General features: G+C 39.2%; 2 protein-coding genes across 2 annotated transcripts in view; one reads left to right on the top strand and one right to left on the bottom strand.

The window, feature by feature from the left end:
- LOC139751272 (uncharacterized) overlaps positions 1-20,586 on the top strand; it is an 87,392-nt gene extending 66,806 nt beyond the window's left edge. The window contains exons 4-10 of the mRNA XM_071666575.1: positions 1,117-1,302; positions 6,611-6,696; positions 9,153-9,291; positions 9,803-9,970; positions 11,058-11,243; positions 13,773-13,892; positions 15,680-20,586. Coding sequence (XP_071522676.1) covers positions 1,117-1,302; positions 6,611-6,696; positions 9,153-9,291; positions 9,803-9,970; positions 11,058-11,243; positions 13,773-13,892; positions 15,680-17,094 — 2,300 coding nt within the window. The 3' untranslated portion in view covers positions 17,095-20,586. The remainder of the gene's footprint in view (positions 1-1,116; positions 1,303-6,610; positions 6,697-9,152; positions 9,292-9,802; positions 9,971-11,057; positions 11,244-13,772; positions 13,893-15,679) is intronic.
- Positions 20,587-20,996: 410 nt separating this feature from the next.
- Positions 20,997-26,687, bottom strand: part of Noc3 (Nucleolar complex protein 3) — an 85,590-nt gene continuing 79,899 nt past the window's right edge. Inside the window, exons 14-15 of the mRNA XM_071666574.1 lie at positions 22,263-22,360; positions 20,997-21,993 (exon numbers count right to left, since the gene is read on the bottom strand). Coding sequence (XP_071522675.1) covers positions 21,564-21,993; positions 22,263-22,360 — 528 coding nt within the window. The 3' untranslated portion in view covers positions 20,997-21,563. The remainder of the gene's footprint in view (positions 21,994-22,262; positions 22,361-26,687) is intronic.

The following is a 26,687-nucleotide window of genomic DNA, read 5'->3' as shown; positions in this document are numbered from 1 at the left end:
TTGATAAAATGACAAGTTTTATATATATATATATATATATATATATATATATATATATATATATATATATATATAGATAGATAGATAGATAGATAGATAGATAGATATATGGATAGCCCACCAGTCAGCAAGTGGGTGTGCCTTGAGTCGTCAGCTCTTAAGAAAGACCTGAGACTTTCACTCTAAAAGGCGATTGTTCTGATTGGATGAACACTATGCCACCCACAGCTGTTTATTCCCCGATGGTCTTCGATGGGTCAGGTCACCTAGGCTCGATCCTCTTTGCCATGGTCTAAGTTTTGGATAATTGGAGCTCAAGGTATCAATTGCCATTCATTTTGTCATTAGGTCATTTTCACCTTAACCCCTTATCGTCTTATCTGGTCATTTACATTGGCTCCAGTCAATGTCATTTACACAGAAATAAGTTGGTTATTTACATATTGCCTTCAGCTGGTCATTTGTATAGGCCTCGGTGTGTCACTTTCATATTGTCTCCAGTCATTTATTGCCTCAGTCTTATCATCTTTTATACCAGTTGTTTACATTGAGTCATCAGATGTTCATTTACAAATCTCTTCAGATGGTCTCTCGTGCCTATTATCATCAACCGGCCATTTCCATGGTATTATTTTACTGTTTCTCTGTCATTTGATCCTTTCTGTACTGCCTGCAATCTGACCATGTAAATTTTGACCTCAGCTGGTCATTTAAATGGTCCTCAAAAATTCCATTGTTTTGGTATAATAATAATAATAATAATAATTATTATTATTATTATTATTATTATTATTATTATTATTATTATTATTATTATCATTATTGATCTCATTCTCTCATGTAGTAAATTAATCTAACCTGACCACAAACGTTAATAGAAATACGATTCATGTAAAAAAAAAATATCTTTTGCAACATTTACTCTTTTCTCGCAACATAAACACTGCCTTCGAATCCGCTGATTTGTCTCGAACTTCGCCTGCAAAGGCAAGACTTAACCACTCTAATTCTCTCTTGAGTAGTGAAATGGTAAACACACGGAATAAAACTTGTATTCATAGCTCATTTGCATATACATATATATGTATATACTAAATTTTTCTTCTTTCATTGCAGATTTTAACCTGGCACGCGGGAAACGGACGCTGCAGAGTGCTACGCTATGGTCGTACTTCCCGGAGATGGCCGTGGATGGCAATCCTCACACGTGCTCCTTCACCCCTCGTGGCCCAGACTCCCGCTGGTGGCAGGTGCACCTCGGCCATAAGTTCAACGTGATCAGCGTTGGCGTCACCTATCAGCCCAGGTCTGTGCCTCTTTTTATTTTTCTTTTCTGGATTGATAAGGGTAGGGTGCCTGCCTTACCCCCTAGCACCATTTCTCAATACGGCACGACCCACGACTAGAGAGGCCTTTGACATGACCTTTAAGAACGAAGGTCGAAAGGCCAGGCCATCATATATATATATATATATATATATATATATATATATATATATATATATATATATATATATATACACATATCAACTTATACATACACAGACATAAACACATACATATTCATGCTTGCCTTTGTCCATTCTCGGCGCCACCCCACCCCGCAGGAAACAGCCTCGCTACCCCCTGCTTCAGCTAGGTAGCGCCAGGAAAACAGACAAAAAACTCCACAATTCGTTCACACTCAGTCTCTATCTTTCATGTGTAGTATACTGAAACCACAGCACCCTGTATTATTATTATTATTATTATTATTATTATTATTATTATTATTATTATTATACTTTGTCGGTCTCCCGCGTTAGCGAGGTAGCGCAAGGAAACAAACGAAAGAATGGCCCAACCCACCCACACACACATGAATTTACATAAACGCCCCCCCCCACACACACACACACATATACACACCTATACATTTCAACGTATGCTTGCATATACATACATAGATATATACATATATATGCACATGTACATATTCACACATGCTACCTTCATCCATTCTCGCTGCCACCCTGCCACACATGAAATAGCACCCCCCCCCCCCGCGTGCGCGCGACGCCGCGCTATGAAAAAACAACAATGGCCACACTCGTTCACACTCAGTCTCAAGCTGTCATGTGTAATGCACCGAAACCACAGCTCCCTTTCCACATCCAGGCCCCACACAACTTTCCATGGTTTACCCCAGACGCTTCACATGCCCTGGTTCAATCCATTGACAGCACGTCGATCCCGGTATACCAAATCATTTCAATTCACTCTATTCCTTGCACGCCTTTCACCCTCCTGCATGTTCAGGTCCCGATCACTCAAAATCTTTTTCACTCCATCCTTCCACCTCCAATTTGATCTCCCACTTCTCCTCATTCCTCTTTCCCTCCACCTCTGACACATATATCCTCTTTGTCAATCTTTCCTCACTCATTCTCTCCATGTGGCCAAACCATTTCAATACACCCTTTTCTGCTCTCTCAACCACTCTTTTTATTACCACACATCTCTCTTACCCTTTTATTACTTACTCGATCAAACCATCTCACACCACATATTGTCCTCAAACATCTCATTTCCAACACATCCACCCTCCTCCGCACAACCCTATCCATAGCCAACGCCTCGCAGTGGAATTTATTAAAAAAGGGGGTGACTGTATTGTTTACTGGTTGGTAAGGTTACTTAATGTATGTATGATTCATGGTGAGGTGCCTGAGGATTGGCGGAATACTTGCATAGTGCCATTGTACAAAAGCAAAGGGGATAAGAGTGAGTGCTCAAATTACAGAGGTATAAGTTTGTTGAGTATTCCTGGTAAATTATATGGGAGGGTATTGATTTAGAGGGTGAAGGCATGTACAGAGCATCAGATTGGGGAAGAGCAGTGTGGTTTCAGAAGTGGTAGAGGATGTGTGGATCAGGTGTTTGCTTTGAAGAATGTATGTGAGAAATACTTAGAAAAGCAAATGGATTTGTATGTAGCATTTATGGATCTGGAGAAGGCATATGATAGAGTTGATAGAGATGCTCTGTGGAAGGTACTAAGAATATATGATGTGGGAGGCAAGTTGTTAGAAGCAGTGAAAAGTTTTTATCGAGGATGTAAGGCATGTGTACGTGTAGGAAGAGAGGAAAGTGATTCGTTCTCATTGAGTGTAGGTTTGTGGCAGGGGTGTGTGATGTCTCCATGGTTGTTTAATTTGTTTATGGATAGGATTGTTAGGGAGGTGAATGCAAGAGTTTTGGAAAGAGGGGCAAGTATGAAGTCTGTTGTGGATGAGAGATCTTGGGAAGTGAGTCAGTTGTTGTTCGCTGATGATACAGCGCTGGAGGCTGATTCATGTGAGAAACTGCAGAAGCTGGTGACTGAGTTTGGTAAAGTGTGTGAAAGAAGAAAGTTAAGAGTAAATATGAATAAGAGCAAGGTTATTAGGTACAGTAGGGTTGAGGGTCAAGTCAATTGGGAGGTAAGTTTGAATGGAGAAAAACTGGAGGAAGTAAAGTGTTTTAGATATCTGGGAGTGGATCTGGCAGCGGATGGAACCATGGAAGCGGAAGTGAATCATAGGGTGGGGGAGGGGGCAAAAGTTCTGGGAGCCTTGAAGAATGTGTGGAAGTCGAGAACATTATCTCGGAAAGCAAAAATGGATATGTTTGAAGGAATAGTGGTTCCAACAATGTTGTATGGCTGTGAGGCGTGGGCTATGGATAGAGTTGTGCACAGGAGGGTGGATGTGCTGGAAATGAGATGTTTGAGGACAATATGTGGTGTGAGGTGGTTTGATCGAGTAAGTAATGTAAGGGTAAGAGAGATGTGTGGAAATAAAAAGTGTGTGGTTGAGAGAGCAGAGGAGGGTGTTTTGAAATGGTTTGGTCACATGGAGAGAATGAGTGAGGAAAGATTGACCAAGATGATATATGTGTCAGAGGTGGAGGGAACAAGGAGAAGTGGGAGACCAAATTGGAGGTGGAAAGATGGAGTGAAAAAGATTTTGAGTGATCGGGACCCAAACATGCAGGAGGGCGAAAGGCGTGCAAAGAATAGAGTGAATTGGAAGGATGTGGTATACCGGGGTCGACGTGCTGTCAATGGATTGAACCAGGGCATGTGAAGCGTCTGGGGTAAACCATTGGAAAGTTGTCTGGGGCCTGGACGTGGAAAGGGTGCTGTGGTTTCGGTGCATTATTACATGACAGCTAGAGACTGAGTGTGAACGAATGGGGCCTTTGTTGTCTGTTCCTAGCGCTACCTCGCACACATGAGGGGGAAGGGGGTTGTTATTCCATGTGTGGCAAGGTGGCGATGGGAATAAATAAAGGCAGAAAGTATGAATTATGTACATGTGTATATATGTATATGTCTGTGTGTGTATACATATGTGTACATTGAGATGTATAGGTATGTACATTTGCGTGTGTGGACGTGTATGTATATACATGTGTATGTGGGTGGGTTGGGCCATTCTTTCGTCTGTTTCCTTGCGCTACCTTGCTAACGCGGGAGACAGTGACAAAGCAAAATGAAATAAATGAATATATATAATTTATTCATATTTATCTATTGGCATCCATGACCTCATTTTCTGGAGATCCACCTTCTGCCTTGAGAGGACCCTTATGGTAAAGGAGATCAGGTCTTCTGTTATCTTTTCCCTTCCCTTGTACTGTCTTTCAGCAGATAACCTTTTCACTGACCATCATGTCTTCTGTTATCTGTCCTTCCTATGTACTACCTTCCAGCAGATAACCTCATCATAGACCATCAGGTTTTCTCTTGTCTGTCATTTCCAAGTACTGCCCTCTTGCAGATGACCTCTTCAAAGACCAATAGGTTTTCAGTTATCTGTCCATCCATTTACTCTCCTCCAGCAGATAAACTCATCATAGACCATCAGGTTTTTGGTTATCTGGCTTTCACATGTCCTGTCTTTTGGCAAATGACCTCATCATAGACCACCAGTTTTTATTATCTGGCTTTCTCATGTACTTTCGTCTAGTAGATAACCTCATTATAATCCATTAGGTCCTCTTTTATCTCTTAATATAAATGTATATATAATAGAAATGAGCGAAGAAGAATTTTCGCATATTGTGGAACAATTAAGTTTAAGGTTAACCTTTTACAAGGACCCAACAGGGAAAGAGATCGACACCGTAGAGAATGTAAAGAGACTTAATTTGTTATCGTAAATCAAAAACTGAAATTAGAAGTTCTCTTTAAGAAAAAAAATATTAGAAAGTCAGTTTACGAGTGCTGTGATAATGATAACTTTCACCACAAGAGGTAGAAAGCTGACCATGAAAACTTTTAGAGTATTAATAAGAAGCCAACTTGAATGCAGCAGTTGTTATAAAGTCACCAACAAATCAAACTAAGATTAACAGATTGGAGAGACTTCAGAAACGTATTGATAGTGAAGCTAAAATTGACTTTCATTGAATATTGAAAGTAATGGAACTAAACTTTTTAGAATGAGGAATGATAGATACATGATAATCTATGTGTTGCAACAACTTGGAGTAATTATTGATTGACAACTTATGAAAAAGTTCTCAATATGGTGGAAACAGGGAAATTATAGTCTTCAAGATTTTCTAGACAAAAAAAGAGAATGAGATGTATATTAAGCCAAGCAAAATAAGAAACATGCATATAATGATTACTGAAAACTTTAAGAAAGTAAACAAATGGCTTAAAGCAATGCCACATGGACTGAAGATTGAAAGTTATGAAATGTTTTGTGGCAATCAAGAATATCATGTAAAGAGTGTTACGTGATACCTCTGCCTAATGGCAAAATATCATTCTAGATTGTTACTTATCTACTGTCTCCAGTGGGTCTACCACAGCTGTTGATCAGCCTACATTGTGGCCTTGGGTTGGGTCGATCTCTCTCCCTCTAGTTCCTACATTTGATCTTCGTGTGTTTACTTCTCTGGTTGGTCTTAGCCTACCCAGAACAATGTCTGTTGGCACTGACATACCACTGTCTGCTATTGGCCGACTTTACACGCTTATCTAGTGGCAGACATGGCACTCTCTACTAGTGATTGACATGATACTCTCTAGTATTGGCAAAGACACTTTCCACTAATGGCTAAAATGACCTTTCCCATTAGTGTAAACTTGACTTCCTCTACTGGTGACAAAGACACTCTGCTAATGGCTAACTCAACACTCTCCACTCTTGGCTAACATGACATCCTTCTCTAGTGCCTAATAGGACACAATCCACTATTGGCTTATATGACACTCCACTAGTGGCTAACAGGACACTACACTAGTGGCTAACATGACACTGTTCACAAATGGCTGAGAGGACACTTTCCACTCATGGCTAACATGACACTCTACCTTTAGCAGACATGACAACTTCTGCTTGTAGCTGTTACTCATTGCCAATAGGAGTCCTTGCTAACATGTTACAGACCTTGACTGGGTACTATCTTCTTGATCTATGAAGTTTCTAAACAGAATCAAACTGTGGTCGCATTTATTTTTTATGTTAGCTGAAATGGCAGGGGTAACTAAGTATCTCTTTTGAAGTTTATACCTTGCTGTCCATTTTATTGCTTTCTTCCATCTTGTATCACAATTCATCCCCTCTTCCTTTTGCAGGGTCTCTACAAGAGTTTACCATCTATGTGATCGAGCTGTTGACGGACAACAAAGCGCTCTACAAACCCTGCACCACCTTCAAGGTAACACCTGCAATGGTTTATCCAGGCCAGGACTTAATTGGCTGTGCAGATGCAGACTGTTAGTGCTTTTTGTTCTTGTGTGATATGTGTTAGTAATTATGTTTGTGTGCCTAAACTTAACATACATTGAAGTCTAATTACCTGTTTATGGGAAGGGAGTTGTTCTATTCCTACATGTCTTTACATCAATCTGTTTGAAATCTTAAAGATTGTGATAAGATCATCCCTCACTCTTTCTTCCAAGGTAGGCAGATTCAAATGTTTTTTTCAAGTGAATCTGCACATATCTTTAAGGTGATCCCTCACTCTTTCTTCCAAGATGGGCAGATTCAAATGGTTTTTTTTTCAAGTGAATCTGCACGCATCTTTAGCACATATGGTGAAATATCATCAGGACCATAAGCCTTCATTGTATATGTGCTATGGCTCATTAGAGTTCTTTAGATGATTATATATCATCAACACCACCATGCTCTTTTGTACAGTTACCCTTCCCATTATGTATTGCTTTAATGGGCCTTATTTACATATGCAATGGTAATTTATAATTTCCCATTTATACTGTTTAGGGAGGAAGTTTTACACTCATGGTTATTCATCTCTTGAAAGTTCTCTTCTGTCATACAACTTATATATTTGTGTGCTGTCTGCATTAACCATGTCTTGTGTCATTTTATTCCTGGCATCCACCACTCTTATACTATAAAAGTACCTCTTTACATCTTTTTTAACCAATCTCTACCTTATTTTCATGTAATGTCTTTTGGTTTCTGTATCCCTGCATCTCTTTAAGAACTATCAACTGTCTGCTTCATGGATCTATTTTAAAAACTTGAAGGCTTTGTTAAGGCCACCCCTCACTCTTTCTTCTTCCAAGTTAGCTTCATTAGGTGTGGTGACCAAACTTGAGAACCATATTCAAATTTTGGCCTCATGTAGGATATAAACTGCTTGCTAAATGTTTCCTTATCTATCCATATATTTGAAAGCTATTCTAATATTTGATAGCAGGAAGTTTTTCCTTAATCATTCTACTCTATTATTAACAGGTTAGGGATGATTTTGATTCCCAAGCCTTTTTTCACACAGTGAATCCTGAAGCTTATTTCTTGCTGGATGATGATCATGTTGAGGTGTTCTTTCATATTTTCCCATCCTCAGTACTTTACATTGTGTTTGTAACTGTCATTATCAATGATTCCCTATTGTACTGTATGGGAAAGGTGTTTTAAATTTGTGTGGCCCCGTCTTGAACATTCTCTACCATTGTACAACCTTTAAACTTTTAATGTTGCGAATGCTTTCTGCATTTGCCATGTCCCCATTCAGTATATTCCATTCATCCACCATCTTATACTGTGAAAGTACTGCTTTATGGCTTTTTAAGATTTTTTATTAAGTTCATGTTATGGCCTTAGGTTATACTATCCCTACATTTTTTGGAAAATTGTCCACTGTGTGTGTTATCAGTCTGGTTTGAAAACTTGAAGGTTGTGATCGTGTTACTCCTCTTCTCTCTTATATATTGGGCAAATATAAGGCCTCTAGCATTTGCCTTCTTAATACTGGTTCTGTCCTTGTCTTCCTCTTGATCTTCTCTATTTCTCTTTTTTTTTCTTTTTTGAGAAGCATATTCTAGTTTTGGCCTCAGATGTGAACAGTTTGATGAATATTTTTTAATGCATATTCTTGAATGTTATTCTGCTGTTTGCTAGCTGACAGTTTGTTTACTTCACTGTTTTAGTGTAGGACTGATGATGGTTTAGGGATGATGCCAACTCCCCTGTTTCTCTATGTTCCATACTCACCTAATAAAAGTTGAATTAGATCAGTTATATATCAGACCAACTTTGGAGTCTGTCAAGGTCCCCTTGTAAGTTCATACAGTCATCCTCACTTTTCACTTCCATTTATAACCTTTGCATGATCTGCAAAGATATCATGAAGCTACGAGGAAGGAAAGTTTGTATGAAGGGAGCAGGACTTTAGGGAGTGATGTGGGGAGGGAAGAGGAGTGAGGAGATGGTGTGCAGGGTCAAAGTGAGTAGGAACAGAGAGAGGGCCAGTGAGAGCACATGTATGAGGTAAAATGTTGATGAAAAGATATGAATGTTACAAAATACTGCAATGCCAGTGAGTACACCAGTAAGGGCTGGGAGCAGAGTACCCATGTGGTATAGCCTCTGATTTACTCCAAAATATTCCCACCTGTAGCTAGTTTTATTGCCTTTTTATACCCCAACATTCCTCCCTTCTGGTAATGATGTCACTTTTCATATATGCCAACACAGTCCATCCTTCTGATTCTGGTGTTGCCTCTTATATTGTCCAGTGTATTCCTCCCTCCTGGTAATGGTGTCATCTCTCATTTACCTCCTTGCTGTTAATGGTTTCACTTCTTGTATACCCTGCCACATTCCTTGTCTGATAGTAACTTTGTGCTTCATCATCCTCAGGGTGTGTTTCAGACCCACAAGGCAATCTTCCATTGCAATGATAAACTCGGACACCCAGGTCAGTTTGTGTATATCCGTGATGACCGTGATGAGCAAGATTACTTTGGTCTTTGCGAAGTTGAGGTCTTCGCTTTTAGAGGTAAGGTATTACTTAATTCTTGTGTTTTTAAGCACATTATGTTTTCCCTTTAAATTTCTCAAGAAATTTGGGAGGACTCAAAAAATCAATGTACTTCAACCAAACTACCTTCAGTACTATATATTTCTTATGCTCCCATATATTGACTTTTGAAAAGTTTACAGCACCTCATAGATATTGAATAGATAATTTTGTTAGGTGAGAATGCTCATGCTTATGTTTCTATTCCTGTAGAGTACTGATACCCATGTTTCCCTTGCAGAAGTGAACACTTATATGTATCTCCCAGCAGAATGCCATTACAAAGAATTCCATTGTTACGGAACATCATTACCCATATTTATCTCTCTGAAGAATGCTAATCCTCATTCCTCTCTTGTAGAATGCTAATACTGTACTCAGATTTACTATCACAGAGAATAGTAATACTGATGTTTCCTTCCCTGCTTAGTGCTGATACAAATGTTTTCCTCCCTGTAAAATGCTAATACCCATGTTTCTTTCTCTGCAGAACGCATCCCATGTGGAGAGCCTGAGGTTCCAGTTGAGGGTGAGGTGGTAAGGCAAAGTGAGACAAAGGCTGTGTATTCCTGCAGGCCAGGCTTTAGGCTTGAAGGGGATTCATTCCTCACCTGCTCCTCCAAGGGAAAGTGGCAAGGGCAGGCCCCCAGGTGCAAGGGTGAGTCCAGAAGTTTATTTGATTTTTTTTAGAGCTCACTTTTTCAAGACTTGGGAATTTGGCAAAGCTTGCATCATCAGGAACCAGGAAGTGTTTCACATCACTGAATGAGTCAGAAGATAAAGCAAAGGTTCCTGAGTGGCATTGGCTTTTTGACCAGGGTGAGGGACATGTGAACTGCAAGCTGCTGAATAGTTCAGGGGAAAGTAATGTTTTAATTGCTGTAATCTCCCATCACACCTCACTGTGTTTTGCAAAGGATTGAAAAGTGTCCTGGTTCAAAATATAAAGTAGAAAAGTTTTCTGAAGGAGTCCTTAGGTTTGAATTAGATAAGGATGAGACTGAGTCAATTTATGGGTAAAAAATTGAGAATGAGTTGGGGGTTTTGGAGTAAATTGGCAGATTTTTTTACATCCTGGATTTGCAGTATGATTTAGAGTTTTATGGGTGAGATAAAAAGTTGACAAGTAAATTTAGGTGTTTAGTTTTCATGCTTTAATCCTCTCAGACTCCAAATTAGCTCTTGCAACCTTCTACAGAAGGAGTGCTGTGCAGGAATTTAGCAGTCATTCACTCTCTGCTTTGTGACTGCATACCACTGCTGTGTCAGATCATTGATGTAGTCAAGGGGATTTTGATGTATGGGTGGCAGTTTTTTGGCACTAATGCTATTAATATCCCTCCATACCTAACTTTGGTGTGTGTGAGCATTAATCCCTTGCAGGAAAGGAGATTATCACCATTCCAATATTGGAGATAGTTATCTGCCGAGACAAGAAGGTATAGAATGAGACAGGATGGGACTGGGCGTGACAAGATGGAATAGGATGAGATGAGACAAAATGGAACTAGACAGGACAAGATGGTATAGGATGAAACAAGATGGAAGGGGATAGGAATTAGTTGAGATGGAATGGGATGGGACGAGAAAGGATGGGATGGGATGGGACAGGACAAAACAGGATGGAATGGGATGGGATGAGATGGGATTGAATGAGACAAGATGGAGCAGGACTGTATAAAAGGCAAGACAGGATGGGACAGAGATTGTTATGGCATTCATATTGATGTAACTTGATCTTGCAGAGTCCCAGTGTCCAGCACCAGCCCCAGTCAGTCATGGTTTTATCGAGGTGGATAACTTCCGGGGTGTATATGGCCATGGGACAGTGGCTACTTACTCATGCAATCCAGGCTATGTATTGCAAGGCAACGCCACTAGTACATGTGACCACACAGGACAGTGGACTAATGAAGCCCCTATATGCAAAGGTGAGATGGGTTTCAAGAAGGCTTTAGGTGTTTATGGTGTATCAGATCATGTATAGCAGCAACAGGTGGTATACATTATAAAGTTGTATACGGTGGCTGCAAGTGGTGTATGGCAACTTCAGATGGAACAAGCTACAGAATGTCATCAGAGTCTGTATGATGATGGTGTCAAGTGTCTTAAGGAAGCATAAAGTAGTTTTAGTTTGTTTGTGATAGTTTCTTGTTGTGTATAGAGGTTTTAGTCTGACAAGGCTGGTATTCTGTCCACAAACAAATGTACAATCTCTCCTTGCCACACATGATACTTTGCGACCGTGAACTCACATTACTTCGTTTTCATAACTCTAGATTTTCTTCAGGTGAGCACTGTGTGCTAGCCCTGCTTTTGGCAAAAAAATGGGAGCAGTAGTTAGAAAGTTGTAGGTAGGAACATTAGGCTGAGAGCATTAGGAAGAAGTGTGCTAGGTATAAACATGGGTCAGGAGCATTAATAAGAAGTAGTAGGTAGGTACATTAGGAAGAGATTGTTGGTAGGGACAGTAGGTAGGAGCCTCTGGATGCACTGTGCTAGAGTTGCCTTTTTCCAGTGACCTGTTAGGGGTGAGGCACTAAAGGCTAAGAAACAGCACTGGAGTCGACCAGTTATGGAGACTTTTGCCATGGCCACCCTCTTTAGGGAGTTCCCAAAGGTATTGTCTGTCAGAGATACAGATAGATAGATTGAGAAGGCTTCATTTATTATATGGTGGATTCAGATATTTTATTGTGACCTCTGGTGTTGCATGGTCACTGTTTGTGTTGTAAGGTGGCTTCATGTATTGAGAGGCAACTAAAGGTGTTTTATGAGGTGTTGTAATACTGATGACAGCATGATGTATAGTGGTTTCCATCTGTCTATTCATATGCCTATCCCTCATTCCATCCAGGAACTTCCATCTAGGGGGTGGCCACAGCAAAAGTGTCCACTTACCCCTGTCCATACAGGCCTTCCTTGCATACGCCATTCTATGCATTTTTCCATCATTTCTTTCCCTCCAGTACTTTTGCAGTGAAATCAAGCTAGTGGATGAGAGATTTGGTATGGCAGAGAATGTAAAGGGAATGAAGTAAGGAGTGTTAAAGTGGGTGAAACATAATACTTTGAGGTGGTTTGGGCATGTGGAAAGAATGTTAAATGGTGAGCTTACAAGGAGAATTTATGACAGTACAATTATATAAAACTTATTTAGTTGTATAGTTATTTTCAATGGATTTCTATAGTCCTAATTGTTTTGTATGCTAAACATGGTGTCTGTAGTCCTGTTCAGATTTTTTTTTCACTAATAAAAAGTAGATAGTAATTGATAGGCAGCCATTAACTACTGCCTGCCTTGGTATCAAGAGGGTTAGTGGCATCTGCTTCGTGAGCCAGCACTTTAGTGGGTAAGTAGCACTCCTCTGCCCCAGGTAGTAGTTAGTAGGCAGCCAGTGATCAGGGAGGTGTATTACCAGTACTACCTGCCTGGGTTAGTAACATCTGCTTCATGAGCCAGCATTTTAGTGGTTGTCAAGAAGCACTCCTCTGTCTTTTCTTACTGCCTCATTAACATGTGGATTACTGGTATTCAGTCCACAGACATACAGTCTCATCTTGTCATGTGTAACACTTGAAAATGTTTAACTCACACACCTCTTTCTTCGTAACTTTAGATTTTCCTGCAGTGAACACTGTGCGCTAGCCTTGCCTTTTGGCAAAATGGTGGGAGCAGTAGATGAAAGTAGTAGGTAGGAACACTTAGGCAGGATTATTAGTTAGAAACATTAGGTAGAAGCAGTAGGTTGGAGCATTAGATAGATGTAGTCATTAGGAACAACAGATAGGAGCCTCTGCAAACACTGCACTAGACTTGCCCTCTGCCAGTGGCCTGTTAAGGGTGTGGCACTAAAGGCTTAGAAGCTGAACTGGAGTTCTTAAGTTATGGAGACTCTTGCTTTGGCCACCCCTTTGAGTGAGCTCTAATTGGAATGGGCATCGGAGATGTAGATAGATAGATACCTCACCTTTATAGATAGATACCTCACCTCTACGTGGACTACTGGCATTCTGTCCATAAACATACAGTCTCTCTCTTGTCATGCATAACTTAACCACTTAAATCACAATGCTCATTCTTTGTAACTAGATTTTCTTGTGTTGAGTACTATGAGTTAGCCCTGCCTTTTGGCAAACTGTGAGGAGCAATAGCTAGAAGTGGTAGGTAGGAACATTTAGGCAGAAGCATTAGGTAGGCATAGTAAGTACGAAAATAGGGAAGAGTATAAAGAAGTAGTCGGTAGGAACATTAGGTAGGAACCTTTGTAAGCATTGTGCTAAAGTTGCCGTATGCCAGTAGCTGGTTAAGGATGAGGCATTAAAGGCTAAGAAGCAGCATTGGAGTTCACTAGTTATGGAGGCTCAGTGCTGTGGCCACCCCTTTGAGGGAGTATAATTTTTTTTTTCATTTTTTTTCTGAACACCTTTTTTTATATTTATTTAATATTAACTTTCAGCTGTGACGTGTGGTTCACCTCCTGTATTTCCCCATGCTAGACACACACTCCTTAATGGCTCCACCAGTTGGAATGGTATTGCTGTGTACACCTGTAGTGATGGTTACAGGCTTCATAAAGGTAAGGAACAGGGATCTTCAGTTTTTACATGAGTAAGATTTAATGTAATCATGATTAACATTGACAAAGAATAAGGTGATACACTTGAAATTTTAAGGCTAATACTCCATGTTGCGTAGATACATTGTGGCTGACTTCAGTTTATTGTTTATGTCTTTACCTGCACTGGTAGCTGTAAGTCAGATAAAAGTAAAAGGTAATAGTTTCTTGAGTTGAAGAAGTAAGGAACAGTGACTTTAGACATCTTATGAGAGGATTCTTTGTCTTCTTGTATAATGGAAATAGTGTAAGTGTGGGCTGCCAGTTTATGAAGTTAAAGAATAATGATATCATTTTTGAAGTAAAAAAAAATTGCACTTCATTGTTCACTGAATTAAGAAATGTTGCCCAAGGGATTTCTGAGGTAACTATCTTTAAACTGCATAAAGATAATTAATGATGGCCTAAACATTTTAGGAGGGAAGGAATGATGTTAACGTTAAAGACTATAGGCAGGTAAAGAATGGTGTCTGCAGGTTTCACATGAGGTGATAATGAAATCAGATTCATGTTGGTAAGAAGCCAGTATTTATAATCTAGAGAAGGATAAAACTGCTTCTTTGGCTTTATAAAAGATAGGTATTGATAGCTTGTACTTCTTAATGGTAACAATTATCTTGATATCTTTAATTTTCATTAAGATTTTTTATGTTATTTCTTTTTTATGTTATTGTGACTGGCATGGCATGGCATGGGCAAAACATGCACCAATCAAGACTTTCTTGGGTGAAAATTTAAAGTGAAAGAGAAAAAGAATGCAATGCAGAATGCATGCATAGTGCCATTGTACAAAGGCAAAGGGGATAAACGTGAGTTGTCAAATTACAGAGGTATAAGTTTGTTGAGTATTCCTGGGAAATTATATGGGAGGGTATTGATCGACAGGGTGAAGGCATGTACAGAACATCAGATTGGGGAAGAGCAGTGTGGTTTCAGAAGTGGTAAAGGATGTGTGGATCAGGTGTTTGCTTTTTGAAGAATGTATGTGAGAAATACCTAGAAAAACAAGTGGATTTGTATGTAGCCTTTATGGATCTGGAGAAGGCATATGACAGAGTTGATAGAGATGCTCTGTGGAAGGTATTAAGAATATATGGTATGGGAGGCAACTTTTTATCGAGGATGTAAGGCATGTGTACGAGTAGGTAGAGAGGAAAGTGATTGATTCTCAGTGAATGTCGGTTTGCGGCAGGGGCGCGTGATATCTCCATGGTTGTTTAATTTGTTTATGGATGGGGTTGTTAGGGAGATGAATGCAAGTTTTGGAGAGAGAGGCAAGTATGCAGTCTGTTGTGGATGAGAGGGCTTGGGAAGTGAGTCATTTGTTCACTGATAGAGTGCTGGTGGCTGATTTGGGTAAGAAACTGCAGAAGCTGGGGACTGAGTTTGGTAAAGTGTGTTTAAAGAAGAAAGCTGAGAGTAAATGTGAATAAGAGCAAGGTTATTAGGTACAGTAGGGTTGAGGGACACGTCAGCTGGGAGGTAAGTTTGAATGGAGAAAAACTGGAGGAAGTGAAGTGTAATGGCTGAATCTATTCTAAAATTTTCTGTCACATTTATGATTTTGCTTGGCTAGGTATGCTGTAACATTAATGGTAAATAACAAAACTTAGTACAGAATGGAGATTTTCAATACAAATTTAATAAGTTAAGAAGCTCAACTTAACCCAAATATGTGAAGAGGGAACTTGGTAAACTACTGTGTACAGAAGTACCTAACTATTACTAATTCCCATTACCATTTGCAGATACGGGAGACACTGTGACAACATGTATGGATATTGGTACATGGCACGTTATTAATGTTACTTGTATACCAATAGAATTGCCATTGTTGCCTGTGTCAGGTTTACGTAATGGGCAAGGTCGTGCCCTCACCTATGACCTAGCACAACCTACTCCTGCTGAACCTCAGGAAACACAGGGTCTGGTGGTGGCTCTGGCAGTAGTAGCTGGCCTTTTGACTGCAGCCATGCTAGTTGTTGGAACATTGCTGGCTAGGCGCCACTTACTTTCTGGGCCTGGCTCTCTCCGATCACTAGTTAGATCAACGCCAACTAAGGATGCCACGTTCTATGGTGCTATGGTAAGCCCACAACACCAAGACATCTCTACCACTGTCAGTAATATCAGCGTCTTGGATGGCAATGTTGGATCTGGGGGAGGAAGTGCCACTTCAGTGGAACCAGGCTTAAGGTCATCTCTATATCAGCAGAATATCTTGGCCAACTTACCCATAAGGCCAGATGATCATAGTATTGGAAGTTGTCATGTGACTTCTATTACAGAGTCAGAATTTGATGATGACCCAAACTATGCTCACATAAATGGCCATGAACCACCATATGAACAGGTTCGTTCCCGCTCAGAACATAGCTATGAAACACTGCGTAAAAAATCACTCATTTCTGACTTGGACAGTGAATCTGGGAGTGTGAGAGAGTTGGATGACAAAGACAGTGTTGGTTATGAGTCTGTTAAAGAAGGGAAGGGAAAGGACCCAGGGTATGAAGTAGTAAAAGAGAAGGATCATGACTATGAAACACTTAAGGAAAAAGATCCTGGCTATGAGATGGTTGAAGACACTCCAGATCATGGCTATGAGACTGTGCGGGAGGCTGAAACCCACCACGGGTATGAAACTTTGAAGCCAAAGCCTCCACCTCCTAGAACAGGAGTTCAGTCCACCACGTCACTTGACAGTGAGGAAAATGTCCCTGATATCTTACAAAACCTGGCTGGCGATGCCCCTTTACCTGAGGTACCTCCAGAGATCTTAGCATTATATGCTCGTGTTGATAAGAGTAAAAAACGTCGTTATGCAGATACCACAAATGACTCGGAAAGTACCCGGGGAAGTGATACTTGCTCACCAACACCATCTGCACCATTGCACTCACCAGTCAGCTCTAACATCAGCAGCAATAGCAGCAGCACCAGCATTAGCGATCCCTCAACAGACATAAGTTTTGTAAGTGAGGGGCCACCAGGAACATACATAGCCAAAGATCTGATTCGTAAATTCAACCGGTTGACAAGTGAGGAAGAAATGTGTCCCCAGCCTCGTAGTAGGCAGGGAAGTATTGCTAGTGACACAGGCAGTCTTCGTCCTCTCCCTCCTCTTCCTAGAGAGAGTAATTGTATGACTCCTCCTCCCTGCTAACATAAACTCTGTGTTATAATAACAGATCTAGGTTTTCCCTTTTGTAACGTACAGGAACAACTTTCATTGTGGTTCACTGCTGTACACACCACAAAATATTTTATTGGTAAGTTTTATCATCTAAATGCCATACTCAAGTGGAGAGCTTGCATAGTACTCCCCAAATCTGACTGTATATACTAGGGCTATTCAATTGGAGGCCTGATGGGCCAAATCTGGCCCTTGAGTGGAATTTCATGAACCCCTTGACAGACTCAGAATTTTATTAATATTATTATAATACTTTGTCGCTGTCTCCCACATTAGTGAGGCAGTGCAAGGAAACAGACGAAAGAATGGCCTAACCCACCCACATACATATGTATATACATACGCGTTCACACATGCACATAACATACCTATACATTTCAACGTATACATAAATATACATACACATATATATATATATATATACACACATGTACATAATTCATACTTGCTGCCTTTATTCATTCCCATTGCAACCTGACCACACATGAAATGACAACCCCCTCCCCCCGCATGAGCGTGAGGTAGTGCTAGGAAAAGACAACAAAGGCCACATTCGTTCACACTCAGTCTCTAGCTGCCATGTATAATGCACCGAAACCACAGCTCCCTTTCCACATCCAGGCCCCACAAAACTTTGCATGGTTTACCCCAGACGCTTCACATGCCCTGGTTCAATCCATTGACAGCACGTCGACCCCGACATACCACATTGTTTCAGTTCACTCTATTCCTTGCACGCCTTTCACCCTCCTGCATGTTCAGGCCCCGATTGCTCAAAATCTTTTTCACTCCATCTTTCCACCTCCAATTTGGTCTCCCACTTCTCGTTCCCTCCACCTCTGATACATATATCCTCTTCATCACTCTTTCCTCACTCATTCTCTCCATGTGACCAAACCATTTCAAAACACCCTCTTCTGCTCTCTAAGCCACACTCTTTTTATCACCACACATCTCTCTTACCCTTTCATTACTTACTCGATCAAACCACCTCACACCACATATTGTCCTCAAACATCTCATTTCCAATGCATCCACCCTCCTCTGCACAACTCCATCTATAGCCCATGCCTTGCAACCATTATCATTACCAACTGCATTAATTAACATTGAAATGTGATCATTTGTATTAATAGTTGAATGAAAAGTACTGTTCCTTGCGCCACTGTGCTCGTAGCTACATGAACTGTGTCCACTTCTGCTGGCGCACATGTTCAAGGCCCATCACTTGGGCAGGGCTTATTCACTATGTTTCTCATTTAACTTTACATTCTTAAGTGGAATGGGGCTGGGAGAGTAGTGTTGTTTATTGTATTAGTTACCAGTATATAATATTTTTTCCTTTTTATTTATGTGCATGGTGGAGAATATAATAGCAAATAATATATGAATTCTTTTTCTATATTGGTTAGAGGAAAAAAGGTAAAATAAATGTATGGCTCTTCCATCAATTTGAGGTTCATAATGCAGCCCTACTCCTAAAGTAATTGAATAGCCCTGGTATGTGCAGTTATTTTTTCACTGATAAAGTTCCAAAAATTAGTCTGAGAAATGGTATGAGCTTTATAACATTAAATGTGCTTATGACTTTCTTGCTCCTAATTATTGTATAAAAAATAGTGTATGATTTTCACAAAGTTATTGAATCAAGATGTGTCAGTTTAAGCAACACATTTAATGTGCTCATGGCTTTCTTGTTCCTAATTATTGTATCAAAATAAATATTGTGTTTATAACTCTCTAACCAAATTATTGAATCAAGATAAGTCAGTGTAAGCAACACAAGAAGTTCCATACTGAATGAGCTCTTGAAAGAATAACCAAAGCTTGAAAAACGACATTAATGATTTTATAAAGTTAATAGCACAGCTTGAAAAACAGCATCATGGTAAAAAGTGAGAAAAATAATTGAAATGTGGAAACTCAAAAAAATGCAAAGCTACAAATGGCCTACATTTATCTCTTACCCTCATGTTACTGTAAGATTATAATTAATCATTGTAGGTATTGAATTTAATTCCAGGAGGGTAATTGTGTTGGTTTTTGATGAGATATGTTTTTCAAAAAATGAAGTTGAGCCATCTCCACTTCTCCATAATTCAAATGATAATCACAGAGGACACGTGAACACGGATTTTTGTAAAACTGAATTTCACCCAAAATAAGATTGCATCTTATTTTGGATGAAATTCAGTTTTACAAAAATCTGTGTTCATGTGTCCTCTGTGATTATCATTTGAATTATGGTGAGAAGTGGAGACGACTCAACTTCATTTTTTGAAAAATGTATTAACCACATACAGTAATTTGTGGTTAGATTACAACTATATTTATGATGGTTTTCTGTTGTTCATGATGACCATTAAATCTTGTTGCACATTTTTGATCTTATGTAATTGGATAAGCATTGTGTTGGACTTGAGAAGTGTAAGGATTTACCTGAATTTGTCTGCCTTGGTTAGCTTTTAGAAACCCAACACTGCATGCACCCTTGTTATCTAGATAATGCAATCTATTGCAGTTCTAATTATGTGCATATGTAGCTCACTTTTTGTGCATCTGTGGGTAGCTCAAGCATAGTATTTTTCACAATGGTAATCTGCTGCAAAAGCTCATTCATTTCCATACAAATGGCCTTCCACTAATTTCAGTTACTTTGAAAGTTAGTGTGTATTTATGTTAACCTTTACTGTTGTGCAGTTGGGGCTGTTTTCTCATTTTAAAGTATTTATTTAAAGCAGTTGTATTTTATTTGTACAGTAATTAAAGTGATATATTTTACATATGTTCAGATAAAGATTTATTGGACATACTGGCTCATTGTTAACTGATATTTTTAGTGAACTATTGACATGGTATTTAAACAATTTTAATTTTCATGTACATTTAATGATGCTTCATTTTGTTACATAGTTTCCTTGAATCACTCATATACACTATACCTTGCATTTTCTCCTGTCATGTATTATAAACTCCCATTCTTTCCACCTCAAAGTATTTTCTGCCACTAAACAATTTGTTCCCTTTGCATTCACTGCCATACTATCTCACACCTGCTGCTCTCAAAGTAGCTCATTTCATAGCCTTTGACCTATTGTGTGTGCTTGTTTCAGTTGCATGTCACATATGGGAGGACTATGCTCTCCCTTAATACTCTCTTCACTTCCATAAATCTCTACCCTTCATTTTTCTATTAAGGGACCCAGTATTTGTATTATTATTGGGCTAGTCTTATATTTTTGTATATATTAATGATAATCATTTTATGGAATGAACCTGTGCATTTTTATAGATTTTCTGTATATGTATTGCTGGTATGCATTCAAATTTGATGTGATGCATAAATGAATTAAACCCATTTGTATTTATATTAAAAGCTTTTAGAGAACACTTAAGAAATATGGGCTTCCCTGTATATTGTAATCTTTCTTGTATATTATCAACATATATTTTCTAAACAACCCACCTATTTTTATTAAAGCCATCTAGAAATGTAATATTTAAATATACAAATTATTTTCCTATTGAAGTCTTTGTACTTTATCAGACAAAAGAATCTTGGAAGCTGATACAGTGAAACTGTACCAGCTAAACAGATATTAATACAGATGTTCTTAACATGTCAGCCTCCCTCCTCCAAAGTGTCTTTTATACACACACACACACACACACATATATATATATATATATATATATATATATATATATATATATATATCTTTCATACTATTTGCCATTTCCCGCATTAGCAAGGTAGCATTAAGAACAGGACTGGGCCTTTGAGGGAATATCCTCACCTGGCCCCTTTCTCTGTTCCTTCGTTTTTTTTTTTTTTTTTTTTTTTTTTTGTGTGTGTGGTGTGTGTGTGGGGGGGGGGGGGGGGGGGGAGACACTTTGGAGGAGGGAGGCTGACATGTTAAGAACATCTGTATTAATATCTGTTTAGCTGGTACAGTTTCACTCATTTTCTTTGTACACAATAATAGTAAATAAGATTCATGTTTTCACCTGGAACTCCCTCAAGGGGATGAGCATGGCAATAGTCTCCATGACTAAAGAACTCCAAGGCCATTTATTAGCCTTAAATGCCTCACACTTAACAGGCCACTGGCAGAGAAAAACTCAACTGCAGTATTTGCAAAGACTCCTGACTACTATTCTCAAATGCTCCAACCTAGTAAGTCTACCTACAACTATCTATTGCTCCTACCATTTTTGCCAAAAGATAGGATTAGTCCATACAGCTCTCTGCAGGAAAATCTAAGGTACAAAGAATGAGTGAGAGTACAGTGTTGTGTAAAAATGTTTGTAGACATATATATCAAAAATATTTATATTCATAGATGATCTATGAAACATCATTTCAAATTCCATTGCATGCATAAGCAATAATTTATAACTAAGGCATACATGTGATAAGAGCCAATGAATTTTTGTAGCTAACTTTGTGGTTCAGCTATGAGGAAGCTACGAGTAAAGTCATTACTTTCATGTAGTGTTTTTCGAACAGGAATCTTGTCAATATTCATATTTGACAGCATTCCTGAGAAGAAATTAACTTTTCTCAATTTCTTTAACCTAGGTTTTTTAAGTGTCTGACCTGAAGACACGCCATTCTCTTTGCAAAGTCCATTCACGTTTGTAGAAAATGAATTCACATTAACTTGACTCTTTAATAAGCCTGCCATTTTTAGGGCTTTGGTCTCTTTCATCATATACTGTGTACACCATTGCTCTCCCTTTCGCCTCTTGGCATGCCACTTTATTTTACTGCTTAGCCGACTGGAGAGATGCTGATTCGGGGCTGGAATGGCAGGATTAAAACGCATCTCCGAAGGGTCAAATGCTTTAAATAACTCTTCTACAGACCTATTTTCAATGAAAGGAGAAAAACTGATTAATTGTTATTTAATAAGAGGTTGCATTCCATACATGAAAATTCCAATGTCCTTCAATTCTTGATATATCTTTGCATTTTGAACAAAATTAAAAATTTCAAATAATCTGGGCCAAACATATTACACAGGATATTATGCAATTCTATAAAACCTGACCAGTTTGCTGATAAACTTTAACAAAACTACAAAATATTTCACGTTTATATTTCATTTCAACAAGAAAAATATGTGCATACATACCTCTTTGTGAGGGTGGGAGGAAGGATCTTTTCACCCTGTAGAGGAACCCCACAGAGTACATGCTCTGACATTTGCTGGATAATGCTGTGATAGTGCCGCTGAAAAAAGTATTATGAAAGTTTGTTAAATTCAATTGTTTTAGATAAAATAAAAATGTAAAAAAAAAAAAGGAAAGGAACTTACTCATGAATACAAACAATGGCCTAATTCACAAGAATAGCTAATTAACATAAGCTCCTCTACAAATAGTTACTGGTGGGAAATTCTGAATAAATGAGGACAATAAATATAAGCCAAAAACTTCATCATATGACAACAAATCCTGCCACCACTACCTCACACTCCAGTGCCCGACCTCTGATATTACTACTATCCACATCCTTATCTAAAACTTCCACCACCAAAGCTGTTAACCACAGCCCATAACTGCTGCCACTGCCTGCCATCAGTGCTGCTGTCAAATATCAATTCGTATTTCCTTCTTCAGGTCTTCTCTTTCTTTTTATTCCCTCAATTTTTTCCTTTAAAGTCTTGCATATTTACTTTATTACCCTACATCCTTTTTCAGTTTCTTCACTATTATCATCCTGGTCATCTGCAGTCACATCATTTTCACTATCTTCAGCATCAACTACATCACCTTCAACATTGTCTCATCATGCTTTTATTTATTTCAAGTACCACCAACCTACACACTAAGCCACTAAGTAATTTATCTGTTCACCAAATACATGTCATACAGCCTACATTTATTTGGCATTCTGTTTTCTATTAGCATTAAACATTTTCACTTTTTTTTTAAGATAGGAGAGAGAATGTGCTTATCAATATGCTCATTACTTTCTTTAGCCATGTTAATTTTCTGCTCTGTACATACTTTACAGGGCAGAATATGTAGTTATGTACTGTACTTGTAAAAACTAAAAGCAACCAACATAAACATGCCATGTCTCTCCCGATGTAAATACGGTTCCACAATATCCCATGGTATCAATAATTTGAATGAAAACAATGTTAACAAAACACAAAACATCTAATTACTGGCCAAAGCACTATGTTCCTATATTTAGTATTTTAATGCTATTTACTATATCTCTAATGCCTGTTCCCTCTATAAACTCCCATCAAGGGGTGGCCAAGCCAAGAGTCTCCACTTATCCCTCTCCTCACATGCCTCCCTCGCATACACCACTCCAAGCATTCTTCCATCACTTCTCTCTCTCCAGTATTTTTCCAGTCACAGGTGTTCTTCCTCTCACACTAAACCCATTTAATTGTATTATCATACACTCTTGCACTCTTTCCACATGCCCAAACCACCTCTACCAATATACAATTCATTCCCTTAGCATTCCCTCTCGTGCACCCCTTCATTTCTTTCTTCACTCTATCTAGTCACACCACATGCTCATCTCAAAAGCTCATTTTAACAGCCTGGATTCTTGATCTCCAATTCATTCCATGTCCATTTCAGCTGTGTAGGTCATGGGTGGGCGACTATGCTGTCCCTTAATCCTCTTCTCACTTCCATACACCTCTACACTTCATTATCCTATTATGGGTCCCAATGACTCTACTATTCTGTACTGTTCTTTACATTATCTCTCCTTCCATCTCACCACACTTACCCACGACAACTCATAAATATTTAAATTCTGTCACCTCTTCCAGTCATTCTCCCCCCATATACAATGCTGTATCTTTACAAGCTATGTGTGTCCTTAATCAGCCCAAAGGAAACATAAGGATATGTTACACAGTTTGAGGAAGGTAGTAGTTGGTAGACAGCCATCAACCGAAGAGGTATGTGACCGGTATTACCTACCAGGGTATCACAAGGGTTAGCGATGGATGCTTAGTGAGCCAGCACTGTAGTGGTTATCAAGTTGCATTCCTTTAACCCAAGCAGCTGTCTTTTCTTTCTGCCTCACCCAGACATGGACCGCTGACATTCTATCCACAAACATACAATCTCTACTTGTCAAGCCAAGCACTCGATAAAAACACACACAACTCATTCTTCACTCTTGATTTTCCTGCAGTGAACATTATGTATTAGCCCTGTCCTTTAGCAAAATGGTAAGAGAATTAGATAGAAATAGTAGGTATAAACAAGAGACAGGCTCATTTATTTCGATAGAAGTAAGAGCATTTGGTAGAAATTGTACACTGAAACATTAGGTAAAAGTAGTCAGAAGGAGCCTCTGAAAACACTATGCTAGAATTGTCCTCTTCCAGTGACCTGTTAAGTTTATTATTTTTTGTTATACTCTGTCACTGTCTCCCGCTTTAGCAAGGTAGCACAAGGAAACAGACAAAAGAATGGCCCAACCCACCCACATACACATGTATATACATACATGTCCACACCCACACATATACATACTTATACATCTCAACGTATACATATATATAGACACACAGACATACATATATACACATGTACATAATTCATAGTCTGCCCTTATTCATTCCCGTCGCCACCCCGCCACACGTGGAATGAAAGACCCCCTCCCCCCGCATGTGTGTGAGGTAGTGCTAGGAAAAGACATCAAAGGCTACATTCGTTCACACTCAGTCTCCAACTGTCATGTATAATGCACCGAAACCACAGCTCCCTTTCCACATCCAGGCCCCACAGCACTTTCCATGGTTTACCCCAGTTGCTTCACATGCCCTGGTTCAATCCATTGACAAAACGTCGATCCCGGTATACCACATCGTTCCAATTCACTCTATTCCTTGCACGTCTTTCACCCTCCTGCATGCTTAGGCCCCGATCACTCAAAATCTTTTTCACTCCCATCTTTCCACCTCCAACTTAGTCTCCCACTTCTCTTCGTTCCCTCCACCTCTGACACATATATCCTCTTTGTCAATCTTTCCTCACTCATTCTTTCCATGTGACCAAACCATTTCAAAACACCCTCTTCTGCTTTCTCAACCACACTCTTTTTATTACCATACATCTCTCTTACCCTTACATTACTTACTCGATCAAACCACCTCACACTACATATTGTCCTCAAACATCTCATTTCCAACACATCCACCCTCCTCCGCACTACTCTATCTATAACCTATGCCTCGCAACCATATAACATTGTTGGAACCACTATTCCTTCAAACAACCATTTTTGCTTTCCAAGATAACATTCTCGACTTCCACACATTTTTCAACACTCCCAGAACTTTCACCCCCTCTCCCACGCTATGATTCACTTCCGCTTCCATGGTTCCATACGGTGCTAAATCCACTCCCAGATATCTAAAACACTTCACTTCCTCCTGTTTTTCTCCATTCAAACTTACCTCCCAGTTTAATTGTCCCTCAACCCTACTGTACCTAATAACCTTGCTCTTATTCACATTTACTCTCAGCTTTCTTCTTTCACACACTTTACCAAACTCAGTCACCAGCTTCTGCAGTTTCTCACCCGAATCAGCCACCAGCGCTGTATCATCAGCAAACAACAATTGACTCACTTCCCAAGTTCTCTCATCCACAACAGACTGCATACTTGCCCCTCTTTCCAAAACTCTTGCATTCATCTCCCTAATAACCCCATCCATAAACAAATTAAACCATGGAAACATCATGTACCCCTGCCGCAAACCAACATTCAATGAGAACCAATCACTTTCCTACACGTACACATGCCTTATATCCTCAATAAAAACTTTTTACTGCTTCAAAAAACTTACCTCCCACACCATATATTCTTAATACCTTCCACAGAGCATCTCTATGAACTCTATCCTGTTAAGTGCGAGGCTTAAATCACTCAATATTTCCAATGACACAAAGACCTTTTATCCCATTAACTCATCATATTGTAATACATCTGATGTTGCTCTCATACTTCCACTCCCTTTATCTATCAATATTCAACTGAACCTTTCCTTCAAAACCTCTTACATTTATCCATGTCATTCTCATACTCTGCCATCATTTCAATGAAAGTTCCATGCAAAACTTTCATTAAAATTCCTATTTTTTACATTCAAAACTGCCAGTGCAGTGGAGACTCATACACCAACTTGCATAATACTCAATTACTTATATAATAAACCTTCAATCCCAAGCAAAATATTAGAAAAATGTCAAAAATGTTCTACCTATGCATCCTTTTCAGAACTTTGAAAAACTTACTTTCAGTATATGAAGCTCCCACATGGAGGTTGCATTAGCATTACAATGCTCTGGCTCTTCTATCTCAGCTGAAAATATGCCATTTGAACCTTCCATGTCTGTCTCCAGTAAGGTCTCAGTGCTTGGGTGGTTCTGAAACACAAAGACCAAAATACATTGTGTTCCCAAACACAAGACAGGAAGATGATCCCATTACTAGCAATCTCAAAACCAGGGTGTTCTACAAACCATCAATTTTTGCCAAACACAACATTAGCTTGGAAAAATTACTT

The sequence above is a fragment of the Panulirus ornatus genome, chromosome 11, assembly GCF_036320965.1.
Source record: "Panulirus ornatus isolate Po-2019 chromosome 11, ASM3632096v1, whole genome shotgun sequence".
In the NCBI taxonomy this organism is placed as follows: Eukaryota; Metazoa; Arthropoda; class Malacostraca; order Decapoda; family Palinuridae; genus Panulirus; species Panulirus ornatus.
This window is presented reverse-complemented; position numbering and strand designations above follow the sequence as displayed.